The following is a 23332-nucleotide window of genomic DNA, read 5'->3' as shown; positions in this document are numbered from 1 at the left end:
CATTTTGAACTTATATTGTAAATAAAAAAAATGCATTTTACTGAAACACATTTTTTATCTCTTGGTTTCCTAAATGCCTCAAAAAATCCCATATACAACAATGTGAGTAGTTAAAGACTCACTCCCGCAAATTACTTTGTAAGTACTTCCGGGATTTGCATTATTTGGTATGCACTCCTTGAACCTCTATCATACTTATGTCTTATTACTGAGAGTCTGTCACACAGCATACTACCCTGTTTCCCTGAAAATAAGCATGATTTTTCAGTATTTTTGAGGATGCTTGAAATATAAGCCGTACCCCCCAAAAAAGCTACAATATATATAAATATACGGACAAGAGGTGAACATTTGAGGAAAGCGCTATAGCTAGACATGAGAAATTGGGGCCAATGGTTCTAAAGGAAATGGAGTTACAAGAAATTCATGATGGAAATCGGGGTATGGAGAGTTGTGATGATGTTTCAGAGGAAGATGACTGTATTTGAATAAATGTTGATTTTTGTTACTGAATATCACAAGAAATTCATGATGGTACATACTAAGGTAGACTGAGCTTATCCTGTGAAATGAGAAGATTATTACTGACCACCTGCTACAAATGCTGCTTGCTTGGCTGTCTCTGGCTGTAATGTTTCTGTCACCGTCATGGGACACAAATCCAGATTATCACCAAATATATGGAGAACCAACAACATGCAAAAAGCTGTGACAATGCCCAGAATTTGGTCATTACTGACTGAGCCTCCTGTCCATAAAACAAATGTGGCATCCAGAATGCTTGGGGCCCTTATACATAAAAGAATAGAATTTAGGGTGACAATTACTGTCCATGTTTCCTTCTTTGTTGGGGTGAATATATACACCTCTATAAAGTGTATGATGTAACTACTAAATAGTGTTATTATTGTATTTTTGTTATTGTTAGGGTATTTCCAAAAGGTAATAGAAGTTGTGTAAAAACACTAACCAGTACCAATCATTTCCTGCGTAATTGTTTTTTATGGTTCATAAAATGTGGGCATGGTATGGGCATGTCATTTGCCAACATACTTTGAGCTAAAAAGTGTCCCTCTTCCCAATCTCCCTGAATTGTAAGGTGTGATTTATAAACTTTAAACAATTGTCTGTAGTCAGGCTGTAATGTGTATACACTTCATGTGGGAAGCAAATACCAACTATTGTGTTCTGCACTGAAAATGACAAAATGGCGGCTGGCATCATTATGGCTTTTCCTGTGCCAACCAATCACATCTCTCCGTGCCGTTGTCATGACTCTGGAATTCCCCCAGTCCAGGGTGTGTTGTTGTTTGTGAGAACTTTCAGCATTTTACTTTCACTTCAACTCAACGTATTTCTCTGCTCTGCAACCTTTTCACTGTCTCACTGCATAGCAACTTCTGATCATGTGTCTATGAATTTTCCTATTGGATTATATTAAATATCATCCAATCAGCAGCGTCTTCTACAGAGAACTTCTGCCGCTTAGTCAGAGCATCGGCAGACAGAGAAGAGGTGACAGGTTGGTGTGAGGTGTGCGCTGAGTATCAGAGGAGAAAATGGAACTACGCCTGGTCCTTATCATCTCCATGGCCGTCATAGGGGCCCATTGTGGTGAGTGTAATGTATGGTGGGACTATGGAAGCCCTGTGTGTGATTTATATTTATTTCTCTTTATTTCTTGTGTGTTACCTGGGCCCTCTGACCTCCTTACCTGTCTCTTTTTGTGGTATAATGGACCAGAAATAGAAGAAACCTCTATAGAAATGTATTATTACCTAAATGTGTATAGTATATCGTATATGTCTATATATATATTTATAGTATAGTAAATATTCCTAACAACAGTGTGGTAAATGTATTATTTAAAAAAAAAAAAAGTTTGTCCATGTGTAGTAATGATAGATGTACACCCTATATGATACATATATATATAGATATAGGCGATATAAATATATAAATATAAAGCTTTAGTGTTCTCTGTATCCAGTATTATTATCATAAGGCTGTAATGTGTTATTGTGTGACTTCCTAAATAAAGAGAACCTGTTATGTGAATTATAACATTTGTTGGATTGTGATGAAGACATTTCATATTTGTACAGCCCAGGGAACCATTATGAGAGGGGCGACAATAACTTTCGGTTTAGCTCAGGGTGGGGTTGGATGTATCGGTATGAAGTGCAAGCAGAATTATTATCGTAGGATAGGAAAAGGTTATATCTTCTGTAAGGGTTTTTACTATCTCTCCTTTGTTGTCATTTTAATAATATTAATAAGTAGGATTTATATAGCGCCAACATATAGCGCTGTACATAAAATAAAGAGAACCTGTTATATGCAAGTTCATTTCCTCTCTCTGTAAGCCGTAACTTTTGGTAAAGCTGAGCTCCGGGCCAATGTTCCTCACATTTCTTTAGCCCTCTTCTCCAAAGGTCGGTCCTTTCATCCAGTGGATCAGGTAAATCCTTTATATACATTATCTGGAAATAGCACGGTGATAGCTGGTTTTTTGGGTCGCTGTGGGGTGACATTCATACAGCCAGTGTTGGGGTCCCATCCCAACCTTCTCCTCCTGTCTATTATGGGGACAGAGGGGAGCGATGAGACCGCAACTTCTGGCTGTATGCATTTAAAGCGTACCTGAACTCAGAATTTTCACCCTACATAAATGGGTAGACAACTGTTTTATGTAGGGTAAAAATTTTGTTTGTTTTTTTCTTTAAGTTTTTTTTTTTAGTTAAAAAAAGGTGCAGCACCGCCCCCCTAAGCTCCTGAATGGAGTGTGACTCGGGGTAAAAAAAAGTGCTGAAAACCATAACCCCAAGCCACACTCAGGGTAGCTAAAAAAAGAAAGCTTTACCTGTTCCTATTAGCATCCTCCTACGTCCTCCAGGGTCCTGCTATCCTCTGGTCGTGTCCTCTTCCTCAATCTGTCCCTCTGCGAATGCGTACAGCCCTCGCTAGAAGCGCGGTGACAATTTCAAATTATTTAGTATTGTATTAAATGCAATACAGTGGATTTATTATTAATATTATTAGTATCAAACAATATTTTTATAGCGCTAATATATTACGCAGTGCTCTACATTAAATAGGATTTATATGTCTAAAAGCAGTACATTGTTTTTAATGAAAAATTTTTTTACAGTATAATATAATAGTATGAGTCTAATAAAATTTAAAACACAAAATTATGTCAGAAAAATAAATACATTTAATAAACTTTGACACGGTTTTGTGTTTCAAACTTTAATATACTCATACTATTATACTGTAAAATAAATTTTCATGTAAAACAATGTACCACTTATAAATAATATATATCTGGACATATAAATCTGGACAGAAATTTACCGCCCAAGAGGTTAATTTTCTCGATAATGAATGGGAGCGCAGAGCCTCCCGGGATACCCACGCCACACATCCCGGGAGGGGAGCATCTCGGCCATTCACAGAAGGAGCACTTTTGCCAAACGCGAGTAGTGAGATCGGCTGTTTTTTCCCATCTACGACACCCATTCTTGCGCCTGCGTCGGGTGACGAAGAAGAACAGAGAGAAGATGTCAGCGTAAAGAAGGATACTGGGGTGACACGAAACCTTCAGACGGATTGACTGCTCTGCGTTCTTTTTGTTCTGAGTAGTTTTTGGGTTTACTTCCTCTTCAACTATACCGTGGCTTGGAAGTAAACCTGTCAGTGATATTTCTAGTTACTATATATGAAGATTGCACCTAAAATATACTTCACTGGATGATGGGACATTCCTTTTTTAATAAAATGACATGATAATGTTTAGACAAGGCGTTGGACACAGCATTATGTGCACAGATCAGTCTTCATCTCATTTCATGAACAGACCTACTTTTTCCTATTTACCTATAAACTATTGAATTCAGTAGACCGACCCTTTGAAATCATTTTACTTATATTATGCTTACATGGATATGTTATAATAAATGAGTTCCATAAATTGTTAGTCATTGGAAGGATTAGTGTTATAGAGAGGATTAGTGTTAGGATTACAGGGAGGGTGAGGGTTCATGTAAGGGTTGCAGGGGAAATTAGTGTTAGAGTTCTTGGGAAAGTTAGTGTTCTAGGTAGGGCTGGTGTGGGGAATACAGCAATGATTAGTTGTATATAAGGGTTACTGTGTGAATTCATAGAAAAGTTAGCGTGAGGGTTAGGGGTAATTTTCCTATTGAAAACGGCCAGTCTCATACATCTTGTTGATTGGAGAATTATAGGTTCACCTGAATCAGACGCAAAATATTTACTAATTTTAGAGGTATTACATCTAAGCCATCAAGGCTATCATATTTTTACAGAGAGACCACTGGTTCCACACAGAGAGCAAGGGTCTTCATTTTCAGCAGTCTGGCAGGAGACAGCCTTTTCTACTTAGGTTGTAGCTGCTTTAAAACAAATTGTATGACTTTGCAAACCTTTCTGTTGCACTTGTAATGTATTTATACACTTTACACATAACACACAGGGGACGGAAAAGTGGGACAAACTATTGCTGTTGGCAAAGGGTTACTGGACACTTATTATACATTAATAAATGGGAGCATCACATTTGTTGATGTTTTTGTCCCCTCTCACTTTTTTACCACCCAGCTACATCTTCCCGCACTGGATAAACATTTTGTGATGGAAAATTTTTCTACTGCAGAATAATATGTAAGACTCTGTAGGTCTCTCCCAGCTGGCCAAACTGCATAGTTATCTTTGGCGGGCTTCATGGGGTAATTTAAAATCTCTCCCTAATTACCAACTTTTTCACTACCACATAGAAATCCTATTATTTAACCCTACTGAATGTTTAGCATCAAACGCACTGTTTGCATAGAGGTACTCCTGGTTCCAGTTGGGATTACAGCCTGTTCTGCTCACTCTTCATCTTCAACACATAAACAGAAAATATTCATACAGGGGATCAGCATCATCACCATCCAGTAAATATATCATACATTTAGCCTCATGGCTCTGACTCCACAGTTTATAATCCAGTTTACCTAATTTGGGGGAGACCTTCAGGGCTCTCCTGATACACAGACTACACATAGCTTCTTCTCTAAGATATCTGACCGGGGATCTACCTTAAAAAAAAGTGTCCGTATTTAGGCTGTAATGTGTATAAACTTTATATGGGAAGGAAATATCAACTATTCTGGAGTTCCCCCAGTCCAGGCTGTGTTGTTGTTTGTGAGACCTCTCAGCATTTTACTTTCACTTTACCTTAATGTATTTCTCTAATCTGCAACCTTCTCGCTGTCTCACTGCATAGCAACTGCTGATCATGTGTTTATGGATTTTCCTATTGGGTGATAAAAAAAATATCACCCAATCAGCAGCTTCTTCTCTTCCTGCATGTCAGAATATCAGGGGAGAGAAGGGGTGACAATTTTGCTAGAAGGTGATGGAGCCCTGGCTGATTATTCTGATCTTTATTGCTGTCAAAAGGGCGCATTCTGGTGAGTGGAGTGTTTGACATGACTGTGGATGCCATGTGTGTGATTTATCATTTTTCCTTTCTATGTATTTATTTATTGAATTGGCTAATGGGAATATTAACAGGGCTTCGTACAGCTTTATATATATTGTTGATTATCGTTGACAATCAAAAATCCGGCCATCAAGCCGTTCCCTTCAGTTTTGTGGTGTGAATAGCCCTTGCATTCTCACAATGGAAAAAGCTAATTCCATTCGCATGTAGTTTTTTCAGTTGCCACTAGATGACGCTAATACATCATAATTACAGGCAATTGTCATTGTAAATTCAAAACTCCGTAATTATCGAAATTTGCCACTTCTCGGGTCCGGATGTTGCCGGATTTTTTAATGTCAACCCGTGTGTGTGTGTGTGTGTGTATGTATATGTATGTATATATATATATATATATATTTATCGAGCTCCCAGTTATTTATGCCACAGGTATAAAGGAACCCCTATTATTGTGACCTATTTCCCCCTATACTTTGTTCCAACTTTCTAATGCCTGGCTTGTTTTCCATTTTTTATAATATGCCCCAACAGTCCAGTGTTGTGTATTTTAATCCAACTGCCTAGTGTTCCATGTTTTAATAGTGTAATCCCTTGTAGTAGTAATATTGTGATTAATGTGGTGTAACAAGTAAGGCTTTGTTCACATTGCAGTTAAGTTACTTGGTAACTGCTAGGGATTGGTAACCAGTGGTAACTGCTGGCCACCTGGGTTTGGAAATTTGGTAAGTGCTGGGCTTTTTCAGGCCTAGCAGTTTTTCAAGCAGCAGTAGTTCTTGGCGTGAGGGGTAAATGCAGCAAATGCAACCTTACTGCCAATGTGAATTCAGCCTAACTTCAGATGTGGCCTCTTATTGCTATATCTAGGTAACGCAAAACTTTTGTGAAAAACTTCACTTGACCTACCCACAAACTGAGCCCAGTGAGTCCCAACGCTTGCTCAGCTTTCCTCTTCTTTCCGATGCTCACTGTTACAGCCAGTGCTGATCTCATTGGGCTTGCGTGACATTGAGAACTTTTTTACATTATAGAAATGCCCTTGATAATACATTCCCAATGTAAAAAAGGAGTAGCCCATATGTGACACAAATACCCCAGGAGGCTGCAGATTTACCCTCCAATCTTTGCCACCATGGCAGAAAAGACCAAAGGGGAGGGATCCTCCCCCGAAAAATTAAATTTAATAAAAATGATGAATGTCACCCTTTTTATAATGTTAAAATGTGCTGATGCTTTAAGAGCATTGTGCATGTGATAGCAGATAGGGGAAGTACAGCTTACCCCCCATCACTACCCCATATTCTATAGCCAAAGAAAAAACTGCCTGTGAAATTTATCCACCCGCAGTGTGATAGCTGTGTGTCTTTTTGTCAGATTCTGAATTGTGTTTCAGATCTCCTAAATTATTGGTTGTAATTGCATAACATTTTTAGGGTGCACAGGAGACCCTCATAGATACTAGTAACCAACATTCTTTAAAGAATTACAAGATATGAGGATTATGAGTTCAAAATTTGTGGAAATTGAACATTTGGGTTTCTGTTTTATAAGAAGGTGCACCTAGGAGCCCAAAATTGAAAATGCAAATTAAGGACCCCCAGGGGCCACTTACATACCAAGGAGCATTGGGGGTGGCACCCCTACATTATTTACCTTTCACCAAACTATAATTGTAATACTATGCTACCATTTCTTCTTCTGTTATTTGAACCCCCCTAAGTGTCAAGTTACAGGTAAAACTCTGCCCATCAAGACATGCTGCCCTGTTACACATGACTGTACCCTACTAGTACCTGAACCCCAATTTCGTTTTGATAGGGTTTTTTTATGTTCTAATGATAGTTATGAAATTTTAGGGGATGTTATCCACAGACGTTTCCTCCATTCCAGAGAAGTTGGGCTTCAAGTGTTAGAAGTGGGCAGTAATTTGTAACAGCGCAGTGCATTTGCCATAGTAATGAAGTATTAGTGGGGTGGGGGTTACAAAGGTGACCCCCCCCCCACTGCATCAACATTTTTGGTTTTGGACACCCCACCATTCTAGGGTAATTGGGGTTCAAATAAGAGAAGCAGACAGGGTAACTTAGTATGACAATTATGAATTTGTGACAGGTAGATATCAATTTAGTGGCCCTATCCCAATGCTCCCTTATATGTACGTGGCCCCAAGGGGGGGTCCCCTTATTGCACTTTCAATTAAGGACTCCTAGGGCACTTGCTTTTGAAACTGCATTCCCAATGTTGTATTTTCACAAGTTCTTACAATTGCGATCCCCATATCTCAAAATTTTTTTAAATCTGGGGTGCTGAAATTATGGTTACTACTAACAATGAGTGTTTCCTGAGCACCCTGAAAACTTCAAGTCATTTTGACATACGGTTTAGGAGATATGGAGGTTTTTACACAGAGAGTGCTATAAGGCTGCAGAACGTGACATATTCACACATAGGCTATTTTATGACGTCATGGCACACGCCCACACGGGCGGAGACATTGTTATACAATGTTTTTTTCAAAAGAAGATACAGTGCAGCTAGAGAATGGGGGCGGGATCAGATCTCATCATAGCTGTGCTGTTCTCTTCTCCCTCCCCTGCATCTTATCAGCTGAGAATAGAGCAGCCTCTCCATTCAGAGGATTAGAGCTGCTGATAGGCATACTGCAGCCGAGCGGCCCGCCCACAGAAAGAGGGCTGGAGAGAACTATGATATAGATATATACATTTTTTTTCTGTTTCATGTTATGGAACCAAACCTGGATGTTAAGTGTGGAGGATCTGTATTGACTTTTAGGACTTCTTGGATACATTTTCTCCCCAAAACTTGCTTTTTATACTTTCCCTCCATGAATGTTTGCTTGTTTGTTTGTTACTTGTTAATCAAAGTATTTTTTGATTTTATAAACTGATATTTCTAAGGCTAAGGGTTTTTGAGTGGTTTTACTACTTGTATTAACACTTGCAAAAAAAAGGTTTTCATTGCTCCATTCCTTATCCTTCAAATTGCCATTTCTGGACACTCACAATACAGCTTCTTGGGCAGTTTGCCACCACTGCGGCTTCCATAGACATGAATGGGAAGTGTTTAAAATGCCCAAAAAGACTTGTACAGATATGTTTAGATTTTTTTAATGCCTAGTTTATTTTATAGACAGTTACAAATTTCTGTATTAGTGTTTGTAAATGCCTGCAAAAAATAGGAATTTTTGCCCCACACTCTTTCACTTGATACAGGTAACTTGCTGGACTGGATTGTGATAAAGACATTTTAATTTACATATAGCTAAGGGAATTATTTTGGGAGGGCTAAATCAGTTTCAGTTTTCAAGTGGGGTTGGATGTATTATTATGAAAAGTAGTTGTGTGTAGGATAGTAAGGAATCATATCTTTCATGTTTTTGTTGTTGATAGAGCATTGGGATAACAGGAAGGTTTAATGTAATAGTTTCAGGGAGAATTTTTGTTATGGTTATTGAACGGGCTTGTGTGGGAATTAGAGAGAGAATTACTGTGTGGGTTAATAGGAGAGGTAGCCAGGGGTTCAGAATTCATTTTCTGTAAAAGTCTGTTGGCTACCACAGTGCTCCAGAGAAGAGCTCTCTGTGGGGAAGCAGTGGTCCTTCTACAGAGTTCTGTTATGCCCCTTGCCGAGTTAGGGTGCACCTGCAGGGTATCAGAACTCTACAGAGAGGCCACTGCTTCTACTCAGAGAGTAAAGATAAGTATTTGCAGCATTCTAGCTAGGGACATGCTTTCCAAAAAAAACTCATAATAATTGCACATTTTTGGTTGCACTAAAAATGTATTTAGCCAAATTACACTTTTTTATTTCATTTTTTTTTTTACTATTTCACCCTGTGTTACCACCCCTTTTCTGTTTGTGATCTTATAACAAAAAAATAAGAATGCCTTAACAAGAAATTCTCATTCCAGCTTACTCATCATGTGATATTTGTCAAAATTTAGTTTTTAGACATTTTAAATGTTTACCACTAACACTGCCCTTGCTCTGTATTTAAAATTGTTTTTTTTTTGTTGGTGAACCATTATTTAGTATATATTCTGTATGTTAAGTAGTTAAAGTGTTGTATTTTCAAAGTTCATAGTAGATTAGCATTGTGTAAATATATGTGTGTGAGTGTGACATAATAAAATATATAAAATCTGTATTCCTATCAATTTCTACTTGTTTATGTGCATGGCTAAATAAATTACATATGTGTGTTAATATATATATATATATATATATATATATATATTAAATCAAATATTCTTTATTTTTTTAACATTCAAAGGATCATAATGTTAAAGAACGTTGCCTGTATAAAAAGAAGTGATCAGCTGAAATGTTGTCCTTTTCGTTTTTTCCAATATACAAGCTAGATAATTACAGTCATAACACCCAGTAATATGTAATGGTCTGTATGTCTGGAAGGCACATTTTGTGGTGATTTGTGATGGTCTGTTCGTCTCTCTTACAGATGGGCACAGTCTGCAGTATTTTTATACGGGGGTCTCAAGTAAAGGATCAGATTTACCAGAATTCTCCATAGTTGGATATGTGGATGGACATGAATTTATAAATTACAATAGTGAGTCTCATCTGGCTCGTCCTAAGACACAGTGGATGGAAAAGAATGCAGGACCAGAATACTGGGAAACGCAGTCACTGACTGCAAAAGGCACTGAACCTGTATTCAAACACAATGTCAAGACAGCCATGAGCCGTTTCAATCAAACTGGAGGTAAGATACTGTAATGCATCAGGATTCTTAAGTGTGTAAATTATACACTACACAAAATCTCCATGCAGATTCAATGTTCAGTCTTGTGATATATTGCTGAATAATAATGATAATAATAATATACTAACACTTAGATAAAAATAATTAGTTAAATAAGTTAGTTTTAGCATCATTTCTCTTTAGTTCACTTCACTGCTCATGATCTGTATGTAACTCTAATGTTGCAGGTTGCAGATTGTTGGTTAATGGAATCACCTATTGATTTATATCTGAAACATAGAACTGTTGAGACATATTGTGATCACAGCAGGAGGCATCTGTCTATAACAATGTACAGTGTAAGCCTTAAAAATGCTGAACAATGATCTGTAGGCGATTGCTTCCAACTGCTGCTAAATATGTCTCTGTGTTCAATTATAACTGTGGCTGTTGAATTCTTTTTTTGTTGTGCAGATTTTTTAGTTGTCTATTGTTAAAACGTGTCCCTTATAGCCTTCCCCCACCCCCTGTATTTTCAGCATTATAAATTACTAATGTTAAACCTAGCTGAAGATCTTCTTCCAGAGATTTTCACTATGTGGCACGGCCCATGCTGAACAGCATTATTTACAAACATATATTTTTCAAACAGCATTTTGTCAAATGTAGATAGGTTTTTATCTAATTTACATTATGCTGTTTATTCCTGTTGTTGGGATTCTTCTCTAGATTTTTATAGGAAAATCTCTAGGGAAAAGCTAAAGGTAAACATTTAACACTGCTAAGAATACTAGGGGAGTGTTGGAAGGTAGATATTTGAAGATGTAACAAAGTTATGGGTGTACCTGGTTGGAGCCTCTTTGACAATTATCCATATGTAAAGCTCAGACAAGCTGCTGGGAGTTTGACAGCTGAGGTCTTGGTTTATGTACGTTTTATGTATTCTACAATTAGCAGTGCTGATTGGTAGAAATGGTGTCTTTCAGTGTGTATTTAAGCTGCGTACACACTTGCAATTTTTGTCGTTGGAAAGGATCTTTCACGATCCTTTCCAACGACAAGGGGCTGCAAGATGCACACGGCAGATTTTCGCCCGATAATTGGCCGATGCCGATTATCGGGCGATAAAAATCTGACGTGTGTACGTAGCTTTACATGAAGAAGCACTGATAAGGTTGTATCTTTGAGAGCAGCATTAAAAAAGTACACACATCCCTAAAAATGACATGCTGCGAGGAATACCTTACAGCAGTGGTATGGAGAGTCCCCCATTTATCCTACATTTCTCTTCTACTTTTAAAGAGTAATTGGGGTTCACAGAAGGTAAGTGGCCAGCTATGTGTGACAGGATAGCACGGCATGGCAGGTAAAGTTTTTCGTATCTTGTGGTGCCGTAGTGATGAAGTTTTGTGGAGTTATTCACATAAGGCCTGCACTTGCAGTTACATTTCCCTTTTCCTACAGAGAAATTGGTGTTCACAGAGAGTAAGGCGATAGTTATGTGTAACCAGGTAGAATGATTTGATGGTTATATAACTTTTTATTAGGGAATAAGGAGTTTCCTACTGGCTCCCACATTTCTAGTTGGTAACATCCCTGTGTTCTGGAGAAATTGGGTTTCACAGAAGGTAAGTATCCTGCTATGTAACTGGCAGCTCACCAGCCCGTGTCCCTCGCGCCGCAGTGTCTGTAGATTTGACTACAGGCGGCAGTAAGCGGTACCAAGCGTCTCCCCCTAGGCAGGGTTCTATGGCAAAATTAAGGGGTAACCTCACCCCCAGTCTGAATGAAGTCTTGAAGTTTTGTGAACTTTAGGTGGCACCACACCGCACAGACAATTGGCAGTAACCTAATACTCATTGCCGTGAGAGTAGCCCTCAGGGGGTGCCCAACATGTAAACTCATTTTGGGGTCCCTGGTCTTGTATTAGCCCCACCTAATGTGAAACTATCCTTTGATTGTTGTTAGGATTTTATGCTTGAGATCTAAAATCTGGCAATTTACATGAAGGTTTGTACATGGGGATAAGGACAGCAGCATGGACCCATCTCTCATGCTGCTGGGATTATCTCACAGTACAAGGTGGGTGGGGAGCAGCTCCCTCTGCTGGCAGCATGATTTTGCTAGAGAAACATGGGAAATGCGTGTGCCCCATCCCCCACAAGACAACAAGCAGTGAGGGAACGATGTGGCCTGCGGACCCGTAGCTTGGGCACCCTTGCCTTGGAGCTAAAGATGGTGTTATAGAGCGGTATAATTTTTTTACAACCTCAGTAACAGCGTAGTCTGGCAGTGCATAATTTTCTGTTGTTTAGTTTGGCTTACAGTACATCAGCAGCACATCAGTGTAGGTAATTTTTAGGTAAAATAAAAGTCTGGTTTTGTTAGTGAGGCATGCTTTTTCATCAGACATTTCAAGGTCTGCTTTAACTATACAAATTGGCAAGTAGTTAGGTAAAAGTGTCCATAGTCTTCCCCATGCAAATTTTCCTGCACTGGCTGTTTTACCTTTTAATAAAAATTGGCTGTATCGTACTAGAGATGGGGCATGGGCAGGTATTTTCCTATATGAATTAGGAATCTGCAAGGTATGAAGCAGTATAAGAACTGCCCAGTGGGCAGGACATTTGTACTGAGCAAAACTAGGTCAGATTGTACTCAAATACGTACATCACTGCTCAGGTGCGAGATTGGGTGACATAGCAGGAAGAGCGAAGAGGGTGGCACCCCGCACTTCTCCCACGCTGAGACAAAGAAGAATTACAAGATGGCACGGGACCAGTATGAGGAAAGATCTAGCGGCATGGGGGGGATCTGCGGGTATAAAGGTTTTAATTGCATTTAATAGCTTTTCTTTTCTTAGCACTTCTGATTGCTTGGGTGCACATCACAACTAAGTTAGTAATAAATACATTTTTTTTTATTAAAACAACACAGTTTTCAAGCAGTATAAATAATAAAAGTTATTGAAATTTACAGTTTGAAGATTTCAGCCTTTAGTACAAGGCTTCCCTGCTGTGGTGTGCAGGATGGAGGCTTGATGGGGGGGGGGGGCGCCTGACTTGCAGAAGAAATTTTATGCTAAACACAGCTGAGTAAAATCTTGTAACTCTTTAATGACCATGACAAACTCTGCAGTTGTTTATTTTTATATATCAAACCACAGCTTGCCAGAAATTAATGAATGTCTAGGTTCCATTAAGATTTTTTTTGTTTTTGCTTTTTAACACCACGCTGCCTTTAACTGACACCATGCTGCCTAATAATATGTTGGGACAAACATCTGTCCTAATTGCATTTATTAAAATAATGTACCTGTTCTGACTTACATACAAATTCAACTTGTATGTAACCTGAGGACTACCTGTATAGAATATTTTTTAATTATTTACCTCCCAAAAGGTATAAAAGAACACAAATATATGCTATAAATACAGCAAATGTATTAATGACTTCTAAAAAGCAAAGTTTCTAGCAATATGCAAATGTGAAATATTACTATTCCATAATAAAATATAGAATAGATCAACTTAAAAAACCTAATAAACCAACCACACAGGTAAATCACCCACACATACACTTTTTGCATGCACACATGGTACCTCTTTCTAGATTTAACCCCCCTAGCGGTAATCCCGAGTCTCGCTCGGGGTTGCTTTAAGCTAAGAAAAACACCACTGACCTTGCTCCATTGTTGTCCTTCTGGGCCCCGCAGGTCCTGGGGACACATCTTTTCCCTCGTATCCCCAGCCGCAAAGTGAAGAGCTGACATCTACTGAGTTTCCTGTGACTTCGGTGCAGGTGCTGGTTCAAGCGGGCGGAGCGGTGGGAAATTTAAATCATTTTGTATTGGATTCAATACAAAATAGCTGTATTGAGTCCAATACAAAGAAATCTTCATATAAGTGGTCTTTGCAGCGCTGGGTCCCAGGTTCCAATCCCAGCCAGGATACTATCTGCATGGAGTTTGCAGGTACTCTCCGTGTCTGCGTGGGTTTCCCCTGGGTACTCCGGTTTCCTCCCACATTCCAAAAATATACAGTTAGATTATATGGCTTCCCCCTAAATTGATTTTTTACTGTATTAATGATATATGACTATGGTAGGGGCATCAGATTGTGGGCTCATTTGAAGGGATAGCTAGTGACATGACTATGGACTTTGTACAGCGATGCATAATATGATGGCACTATATAAATACTGTGTAAAATTAATAATATATTTTTAACTATTTTAAAATATTTTTTTTAAAGTTTAATATTAAATTAAAAAAAATGTAAGAACTATTGGACATATTTTGGGGAGTTAGGCCTAAGAATTATAGCCTACAATGTAAAATAAATTTCCATGCAAAAAATTATAACACTTTTTGCACGTAAATTTGGACAGAATTAGACCTCTAGGGGGTTAAATACAAATCTAAAATGAATTTGTAACAAATTTTAACCCTCAGTAAAAAAGCTTGTTCCAATTTTTGTATCTCTATTTACAAAATTGTATCGATATATTCAAAAAGTGGAATATGGACAGGCAGTTCCAGTACAAATCAAGGTCTGTATGTACCATCCAGGCCTCTTTCAATATCATCTTCTGTTTGTTATGTGTGAATGGTATACCAGTAAAGTTAGATTTATTCTTTTCTTTTTGTCTGCATTAATGGGAGAGAAGTCACGGAGGATTCCTGGAGGTGTAGAGCAGGCAAAATAAAGACGACACTTCATTCTATTGGAGTGGCATCTTTTCATGAGCTCAACATTGACTTCTACTGATTCAGCTTAAAACCTTCCTGTATAAGTGACAACTTTCCATTACTTTATTATGAAAAATTATTTATATTCTTCTCCATCAGCTGATCTGAGTACAAATCTCCACCAGACATGCAGCCTTGTTGGACAGATCAGTCTTATTACAGATGGACATACTGCAACTCTGCCACATCCTCATCCCCTTATCAAACCTTTTATCCTGGATTGTGACCCAATAATAGAGTGTATAACTAATGTTAGATAGTAAGAGGAATCCTACAATGTGCAGGCTTGCTTCATGTATCCTTATGTATATCCTTAGTAAGATGGTAAGAATCTCCCTCTGATCTGCGTCCAACTACAGAAATTGTTTTTTTTTGGATTTATATCAAATATAATTATTATTTAAACTGAATATTCTTCTTATCTGATATAAACCCCCCCAAAAGTTTGAAAATAATATATATAATATAATATACATATAAGTTGGATGGGGAATTTGGTGGGCAAAACACAAGTAAAGGAAACTGGAACAAGTGAAACGCGAATCTCACAAGGAAAAAAAAGGGAGCAAATCCACTGCTGAAAAATGTATAAACACCTCTTATTGTGCGTGAGGGGAGAGGGGTGTCGGGTTCTTTAACACTGTTATTAGGATTTTTTATCGTTTTAAAACACTTTTTATCTAACTGTGGTTCTATTACAAGGTATCTGTGTAAAAGCATCATTAAAACTATCAGGCATGTGAAAGGTTCTCTTGAATAAGACAGCCGGGTTTCATTGGATCTCTGATGTCTCCTCTGCACAATCTGCTTCTTTCCCCGGTCAGAACCTCCAGGCCTGGATTCTGCTGATACAAAGACTTTCTAGGATCACCACACATAGGAGGGACCCAGACCCATGAATGTAATTCAGCCAGTCCACTGCCACCCCCCCTGACCAATTTACACCGGTTCTGAGTTTCATAGCTGCAGGAAATCTTGTTTTATACTTTGTGTACCAGGATGTGGAATACATGTAACAATAAAAGACACACACCCAGACAGTAAATTCGAATAAATTAAGAAAAAGTCCAGGCATACCTAAAAGACACAATTTAATGTGCTCTGTACTATTTATTACATAAGAATATCTAAGTATCAAAGTTTTTGACTTGGTATCATGGTCTTTCAAGCCATACAGCAGAGCTAAGGCAAGGGATGGAGAAGCAGCACATGGAACCACCACTGAGATTTTTTGCAGTGCAGTGAGCATGCTGATAAAAGGGGAAAACAGACTGACAGAGAGAAAAGTTCATCAACCTGCTGCTTCTTCTTTTACTGTCCAGTCACAGGGTGGGGGTAAGGGTGCCAGTTAGTGAAAGTTCAGCAGAGAATGATAAGCTCTCCTCTCCTGACAAGCGGCTCTGTGTTGTGTAGCTGATCTGTGTCTCTGCCCTACCAAAATGTTTAAAATGAAAATTCACTATAGGTTCTTCCTGAATTCAAAAACCCTGAAATGTCCGGCTATCCTGAACAAGAATTCACACTGTAGAAATATTTTTGGAGTGAATGTAGGTTGTGGTGTTGAGTGAGTTTAGTAAGGTGAATCCTGGGATGGGTGATATATTCTTTATTGTTAGATTCACCTCCCCCGGGGATTGTGCCACACATTGCCATGTGTCAGGTGAGTTTGGTAAGAGATCTGCCATCCTCACTGCCAATATGACATGGCTTCTCTCTGGCAGGACAGAGATATCAGAGAACATTACAATCCGGACATCTTGTCAGGGGGACATGAAGGATCTCGTGTCTGCAGACATTCATTACCTGACCCAGTGTATGCAGCAACCTCCTGCCCCATCATCATACCAATATATATGGGGGTTATATAGGGGTCTGTATATGTAGGGGGCATCAGACACAGCTACAAGAACCGTCCTATAATTCCGGGATCTGTTCATTTCATACCGATGTCCCCCCAATCTACTTCTTTCTGCTGATTTCATCTCACCTGTATCCGGATATTACTAACAATCCTCAGATCTGTCACATTGTTAGCATAATCTCCTGTATGTAAGGCCAAGCACCCATTTTATTCTTCCACCGGGACACAGCTGGCTTCATAAAGAACAGCTGAGGTTCGCTGGGTTCAGGGTAATGTTGGGGAAATCTCCCAGGATGATCATTTCCAGCTATGATAAATACTGCCTGAGGAATACAGGAGCCTTGAAACAGCATGTTGGAAAAGGTTACCGGGAGAAATATTGTCATATTATCAATTCCTCTCACTTTTTATATACACATATAATCAGATTTTAATCATTCTTTTACTTGCACAAAATTTGCATAGGAACCGGTGTGGTGTCTTACTCAGAGTGACCACTAGATGGTGCAAGAATAATTGGGAATGTGTCTCAGTATTACTGAGTATTTGTACATAATAAAAGGCGAGTATAAGGGACCTTTAGGGGGGGGGGGATTATATCTTTACAATCAAAATAAAATTTATGAATTTTGAAGTTTCCCATTTACACCTTTTTTTAGACAACAATCTGCTTCCTACATCTACAGGGTTTCTAGGTGTTCCCAAAATGTGATTGGACACCACAGCAATTAGGGTCCCCTCACTTCTTAGCCTACATTTTAAAAGTGACATTTATTTATGTCAAGTGTATGTCAAAAATGTTTTGTATAGAGCAAGGTATTGTTAAAACCTCATACCAGTCTATTTTTGTTGTCTGCATCCCAGTGGGAGATTTGAGGTACAACAAAAAGTGAAAGGAAATCTCCCCTAAGTGATCAGAATTTACATCCCTGAGTGCTGTCTATGGAACAGATGACCTCTATTGCTCTGGTGACAACTTTGCAAGTATTGCATTTCCCCTTACAATCTAATTAGGTTACATTGACCTGGTGGGGACACAGACAGTCGAGGGTCCAACCCTTCCCTATTTTATCCTGAAGCAAAACAATTTTTATGCCGTTACAAATACTTTGAGTGCAATCTCACATCTAAGACCTGGCCCTGCGCTGGTGGGCTGCAGACTGGTCACATGATCTCCTGTACCGCACAGGGCTCTGGGGTCTGCAGTCCGGCTGCTCTCAGGTTATTTGATGTTCAGAGATTGTTCAGTAAGCTCAGCTGAGTTTGTGTGGGTGGGGGATGGGTGGAACGTTCTTTAGAGGCACAACAGTTGTCACCAGAACACGTTTCCTCATTTAAAGCTCACCCACTGCTCCGGTTTTAGTGACTTACAGTTTTGAAGTTTCCAATGCTATTGCAGTGACAAACATCTGAAATATGTTCAACACTAAAGAAAGATTTTGTGTTTAGATCTTTTCACTACTAATATGACCATAGACATTAGTTGGCCAAATTATATTTTCCATAAATTTTACTTGTACACGTCATCTTCCCTGAGTGTGCACATTTATACACTGAGCACCCCACACACACCCGGAGTTCCTAATCTCTGCTCTACAATGGCTATCAGCAGGACCTAACTTCTGGAAAGTCTGTAGGCGTCCTTGTATCATATCGTCTCGGGGTAGCCGGCTCTTGTTGGGTTGTCCCCTGTCTGGCACTTGTTATAAATAAAAAATAGACTAATATTATCCATTAATATTATAGCGGTGACATATTATGCAGCGCTGTACAAAGTCCATAGTCATGTCACTAGCTGTCCCTCAGAAGGGACTCACAATCTTATGTTGAGGTTTAACAAATCTTAATCTATAAATCAAAATCTTGAGCTTTATGTTATAATAAAGGACTTCAGATAGTAAAGATACAATGTGATGTGTGTTATATTTACTCCCAAAAGTCCAAAATTACTCCTTGAGATATCATCTGGAGTCTGGATTCATTTTATGTTGGAGTATATTAGATAGAACGTGCAGAGAATACATGTATATAGGGGAGCTGTGGGGGATTCTTCCATGACTAGTATTTAGGATCCTCGTATATCTCCCCTCCATTTTACTGTGAAGTTGGCCTTTGACTTCTGTAAAGCTGAGGATGACTTCTAACAATGATGGTTTGTTTGGTGGCCACAAAAATGGGGAATAAAAATATTTTCCATAACCAGTGACAGATTAATGGCCGATGGGCAAAGTTTATCATCTCAGCTGGGATCCAGCAAATTCCCCACCGGCAGCTCCTGGCTGTATCACTTCCACTAATCTACCTGCAGGAGCTCAGGATGAGTGCAGATTCACCAGGACAATGATGGATGAACGTGGATTCACTGTACAGTGAGCCTGTGAATGTTCAGCTCAGAGCGCTTCCATTTCAGAGGTGTCAGAGCCGGGCCCAGTGAATGACAAGCCAAACAAACTTTCATCCTCTAATATATTAGGGTGGAGGGCAGAGGAGACATTGGGGGTCTGTGAAACCTTTCACCTCCCTGATTATATGGCAGCCCCTTGTCATAGCAAAAGAGTTTATTGACTAAATTGTGAAAAAAATAAAAATGTAATAAAATAAATGGAAATAACATGAAATGTAAGGGCCCCCTGCCTGGTGCACATACATACAGATACACGGGGTGCACACATGTATGTAAATGATACACGGCACATATTGGAATAATCCCAGGACAATTATTTACCTCCAGACTAACAGCTCCTATAGTTATTATTGTGTCTCCTTATTATTATTATTATTATTATTATTTTCCCAGCTGGTGGGCACATAGTTTTATGGATTGGCATTGTTGTATCTATTTTATCTGTTTTATTGAATATTAGCACAGAATGTGATGTGTGTTGTGTCTGTGTGCACTAAGATACATTTCTGTGTATTTTACATAACATACAGGATTGAAAAGCAAATATCAATTTGTTGAAAAACATAAATATTTGCTATATTCAAATGTTTATTCTACATGTTCTTTGACATCAGAAAATCTAAGTGTATTCTGGGGTTTGTAAATATTGGTTAAGGCTGAAATGTGTATTATTGTGTGTGAAATGTGGAACAAATATCCAGCAGGTAAGTTATTATTATGATTCCTTTACAGGAAGTATTGGTAATGTGTCACAGAGTCTCCCATAATTGTATCATAAATTCTGTTATTCATGGTATGAGCTCTGTACCCTGGGAGAAGAGCACCACACTTACACCACATTGCCCCCATCAGAACAGCGCCATCCTGAGGAGGATGTAGGAATACATTTTGCTGTATATGCTGGAGAGTAATAAACCTTGTATGAGATTTCAGGGGCCAGCACATTTCTAGAGCTCTTAGACCCGGTCTGCTCATTGTTTTATTGTTCTATTCTTTAGTTTGGGGATTTATATGTTCTGTCCCCCCTGGGAGTCTATACGAGAGAGCGGTGAGCTCTGTGTATCTGGGAATAACATGCCTGGTGTGGGCACTATGAAGAAGTGGAGAGATCCCCTGTCTTCTCAGAACATCTGTAAACGCGCACCGCGCGTCGTTCCCATGGATATCTTGCTGTGAAAATATTTTCAGAATCACAGACCATTATGGGGACACATAAGAAAATGTCAGACCACACGCGCTACACTCCTCCCCGAGGTGGTGACCCGTGAGAGCACAGGAAGCTCTGCAATGTGAGAGGCCACATATTCCTCTCTGTACGGTACACTATATATCACAAAACGGATAAAGAGTGTCTGCAAATGTATTCCATGGTCCAGCGACAGTACAGATTACTCTACGAAATAGTCGTGTGTGATGTGAGATAACGGGTTCTAGTGAAACCTGCACAGGGCAGTGACTACATAAACAGATCCCAAGCAGGCAGGAATCCCTGTGATATGAGATGTTTCCTGTAGTGCAATGATACCAGAACAGATCTCCAACTGCAGGGGAACTACAAGTCTCAGCAGGCTAAACCAACTCCATGGCTGATTTTCTTCACTCAGTGATTATCAGGCTGTGCTGGGATTTGTAGTTCCCCTGCAGCTGAAGCTGGGGGGATGTGGTCACTGTGCAGAGGTAAGTGGCCAGGAGACGGTGTCCTAACAAAAATAACAGCCAGGGGGCGGATACCAGTGGGTGTGTACAATGGCCTCATCGTCAGGAAAGTTTCACTTTCACTTTGCGTATGAATGCAGCATGTCATGTACTGCAGCCTTACATCTCTCCCAGTACAAACCCCCCCATATCTCCTGAACACTATGTCCTACCGACATGATTTTCAGGGTACATAGGGGACCCTCATAGCTAGCACTACCCCAAATTTCATCTCCACACCTTTAATAAATTTCAAAATATGGGGGTCATAAATATAAAAAGTAGTGAAAATTGAACATCAGGGTTGCTGTTTAAAAAGTTAGTTTGTCTAGAAGCCCAAAATTAAACAAATTAGGGACCCCCGGGGCCACTTACATAGCAAGGAGGTGCGACCCCCAAATTTATACCGACCTGTCACAAAACTGGAAAATGCTCATAATATAGGACATTGTCCCTTTCCAGGTGCAGGTGAACAAAGTCATAGGTGCAAGTGGCGGATACCTGTAGAAAACACCCCCTAAAATTTCATCAATAAGCCATACCCAGAACAGGTGGAACTCCGCCCATAAAAAATACCTTGTTACGTATTGCTGGAGGATTCCAGCATCTAATGCACAATTTCCCAGGAACGGTGCGGTGCATGTGAACAAAATCATAGGTGCAAGTGGGGGACACCTGTGGCTAACAACCCCTAAAATTTCATCAATAGGTCATCGCCAGAACGGTAGAACTCCGCCCATAAAATGAAACTACCCTGTTACACATTGCTGGAGTCTTCCAGCACCTGAACCCCAATTTACAAGGAATGGTGCGGTGCAGGTAAATTGGGGTTCAGGTGCTGGAAAATGGCATATTGGTGAAATTTTAGGGGGTGTTAGCCACAAGTGTCCCCCACTTGCACCTATGAATTTGTTCACCTGCACTGCACCATTCCTGGGAAATTGGGGTAAAAGTATGGAAGGGGACAGTGTACTGTATGAGCATTTTCTAGTTTTGCGACAGGTCGGTATAAATTTGGGGGTCGCACCTCCTTACTATGTAAGTGGCCCCGGGGGTCCCTAATTTGTTTAATTTTGGGCTTCTAGACAAACTAACTTTTTAAACAGCAACCCTGATGTTCAATTTTGACTTAACTTCTTATAATTATGACCCCCATATTTTGTAATTTATTAAAGGTGTGGAGATGAAATTTGGGGTAGTGCTAGCCATGAGGGTCCCCTATGTACCCTGAAAATCATGTCGGTAGGACATAGTGTTCAGGAGATATGGGGGGTTTGTACTGGGAGATATAAGGCTGCGGTACATGACATGCTGCATTCATACGCAAAGTGAAAGTGAAACTTTCCTGACATGAGGTCATTGTACACACACACTGGTATCCGCCCCCTGGCAGTTATTTTTCACCGGTAGTTTTTTTTGTTAGGACACCGGCATTACTGCGGCTTCATGACTTACTGACATCAGCAGATCAGCCGGAGAAACAGAACGCACATATAGAGATTATCAGTGTAGGCGGTGCTAATAAACATGAAGCAGAGGATGTGAATGATTCACTCAGCACAGAATGGATGAATATTAGTGATGTCCAGCTCAGTGTGTCTATGGTGGAGTTCTGAGAGGAGTATGGGGTCAGTTACCCGGCCCATCTCCCCGTTCCCTCTCATACTGACTGCTATAAGAATAGATTGTAGAAGTGTATTGATCTCTCAGCGGATCGATATGACTCTGCCATCCCATGCTGTACTGACCATGGCCGTGTCCCCGGGGTGCCATCCTGCTGCGGGAAGATATATAGGAAATCCTCAGTCACCGACCAGGAACAAGAACTCAGAAAGTCAGAACAAGGTCAGAGCTCAGAATCCGGATCTCAGGTCTGAGACTCACAAAGCCGAGGGATCAGCATGACAGATGGGAGAATATCATTATGGAGGGGACAGCAATGGCGGCCTCCATACTTCAGTGTCTGCACTTCATTAGAATAAGAAACGTTTACTGATTATCTGCTGAAAAATATAGGAGGATAGTATGAGATTATCAGAGCCGGATAACACAATGTCATTATTTATTGTTATAAAGTATATTCTAGTATAAGAATATCACTGTAATAATAATATACCCTATCTGCACTGACTGCCATGTGACTATCTCCATTCCTATTGGGTCTTCTGGTCATGTGACCCTGTTTCCCCCATTGAATTCCCCCTAGATCGGGGGTCGGCAACCTGCGGCTCTTTGACTGGGAAGCTGCGGCTCTTTCTCTCATCCTATGTGAAACTATCTATCTGTCAGCCTCGCTTTTCACTGCACCCCTCCCCCGTGACACGAGTCACTGTCCTCAGTCTGTCGGAAGCTCACCAGTCATTCCGAGCTTCCGACGGACTGATGACAGTGAC

General features: G+C 39.7%; 1 protein-coding gene across 1 annotated transcript in view; it reads left to right on the top strand.

Moving 5' to 3' along the window:
• Positions 1–1460: 1460 nt before the first annotated feature.
• The window catches only part of LOC140344342 (class I histocompatibility antigen, F10 alpha chain-like), a 30515-nt gene continuing 8643 nt past the window's right edge, over positions 1461–23332 (top strand). The window contains exons 1-2 of the mRNA XM_072431431.1: positions 1461–1614; positions 9987–10250. Of these exons, the coding sequence (XP_072287532.1) occupies positions 1560–1614; positions 9987–10250 (319 nt within the window). The 5' untranslated portion in view covers positions 1461–1559. The remainder of the gene's footprint in view (positions 1615–9986; positions 10251–23332) is intronic.

Source organism: Pyxicephalus adspersus, chromosome Z, assembly GCF_032062135.1.
Source record: "Pyxicephalus adspersus chromosome Z, UCB_Pads_2.0, whole genome shotgun sequence".
Taxonomy (NCBI): Eukaryota; Metazoa; Chordata; class Amphibia; order Anura; family Pyxicephalidae; genus Pyxicephalus; species Pyxicephalus adspersus.
This window is presented reverse-complemented; position numbering and strand designations above follow the sequence as displayed.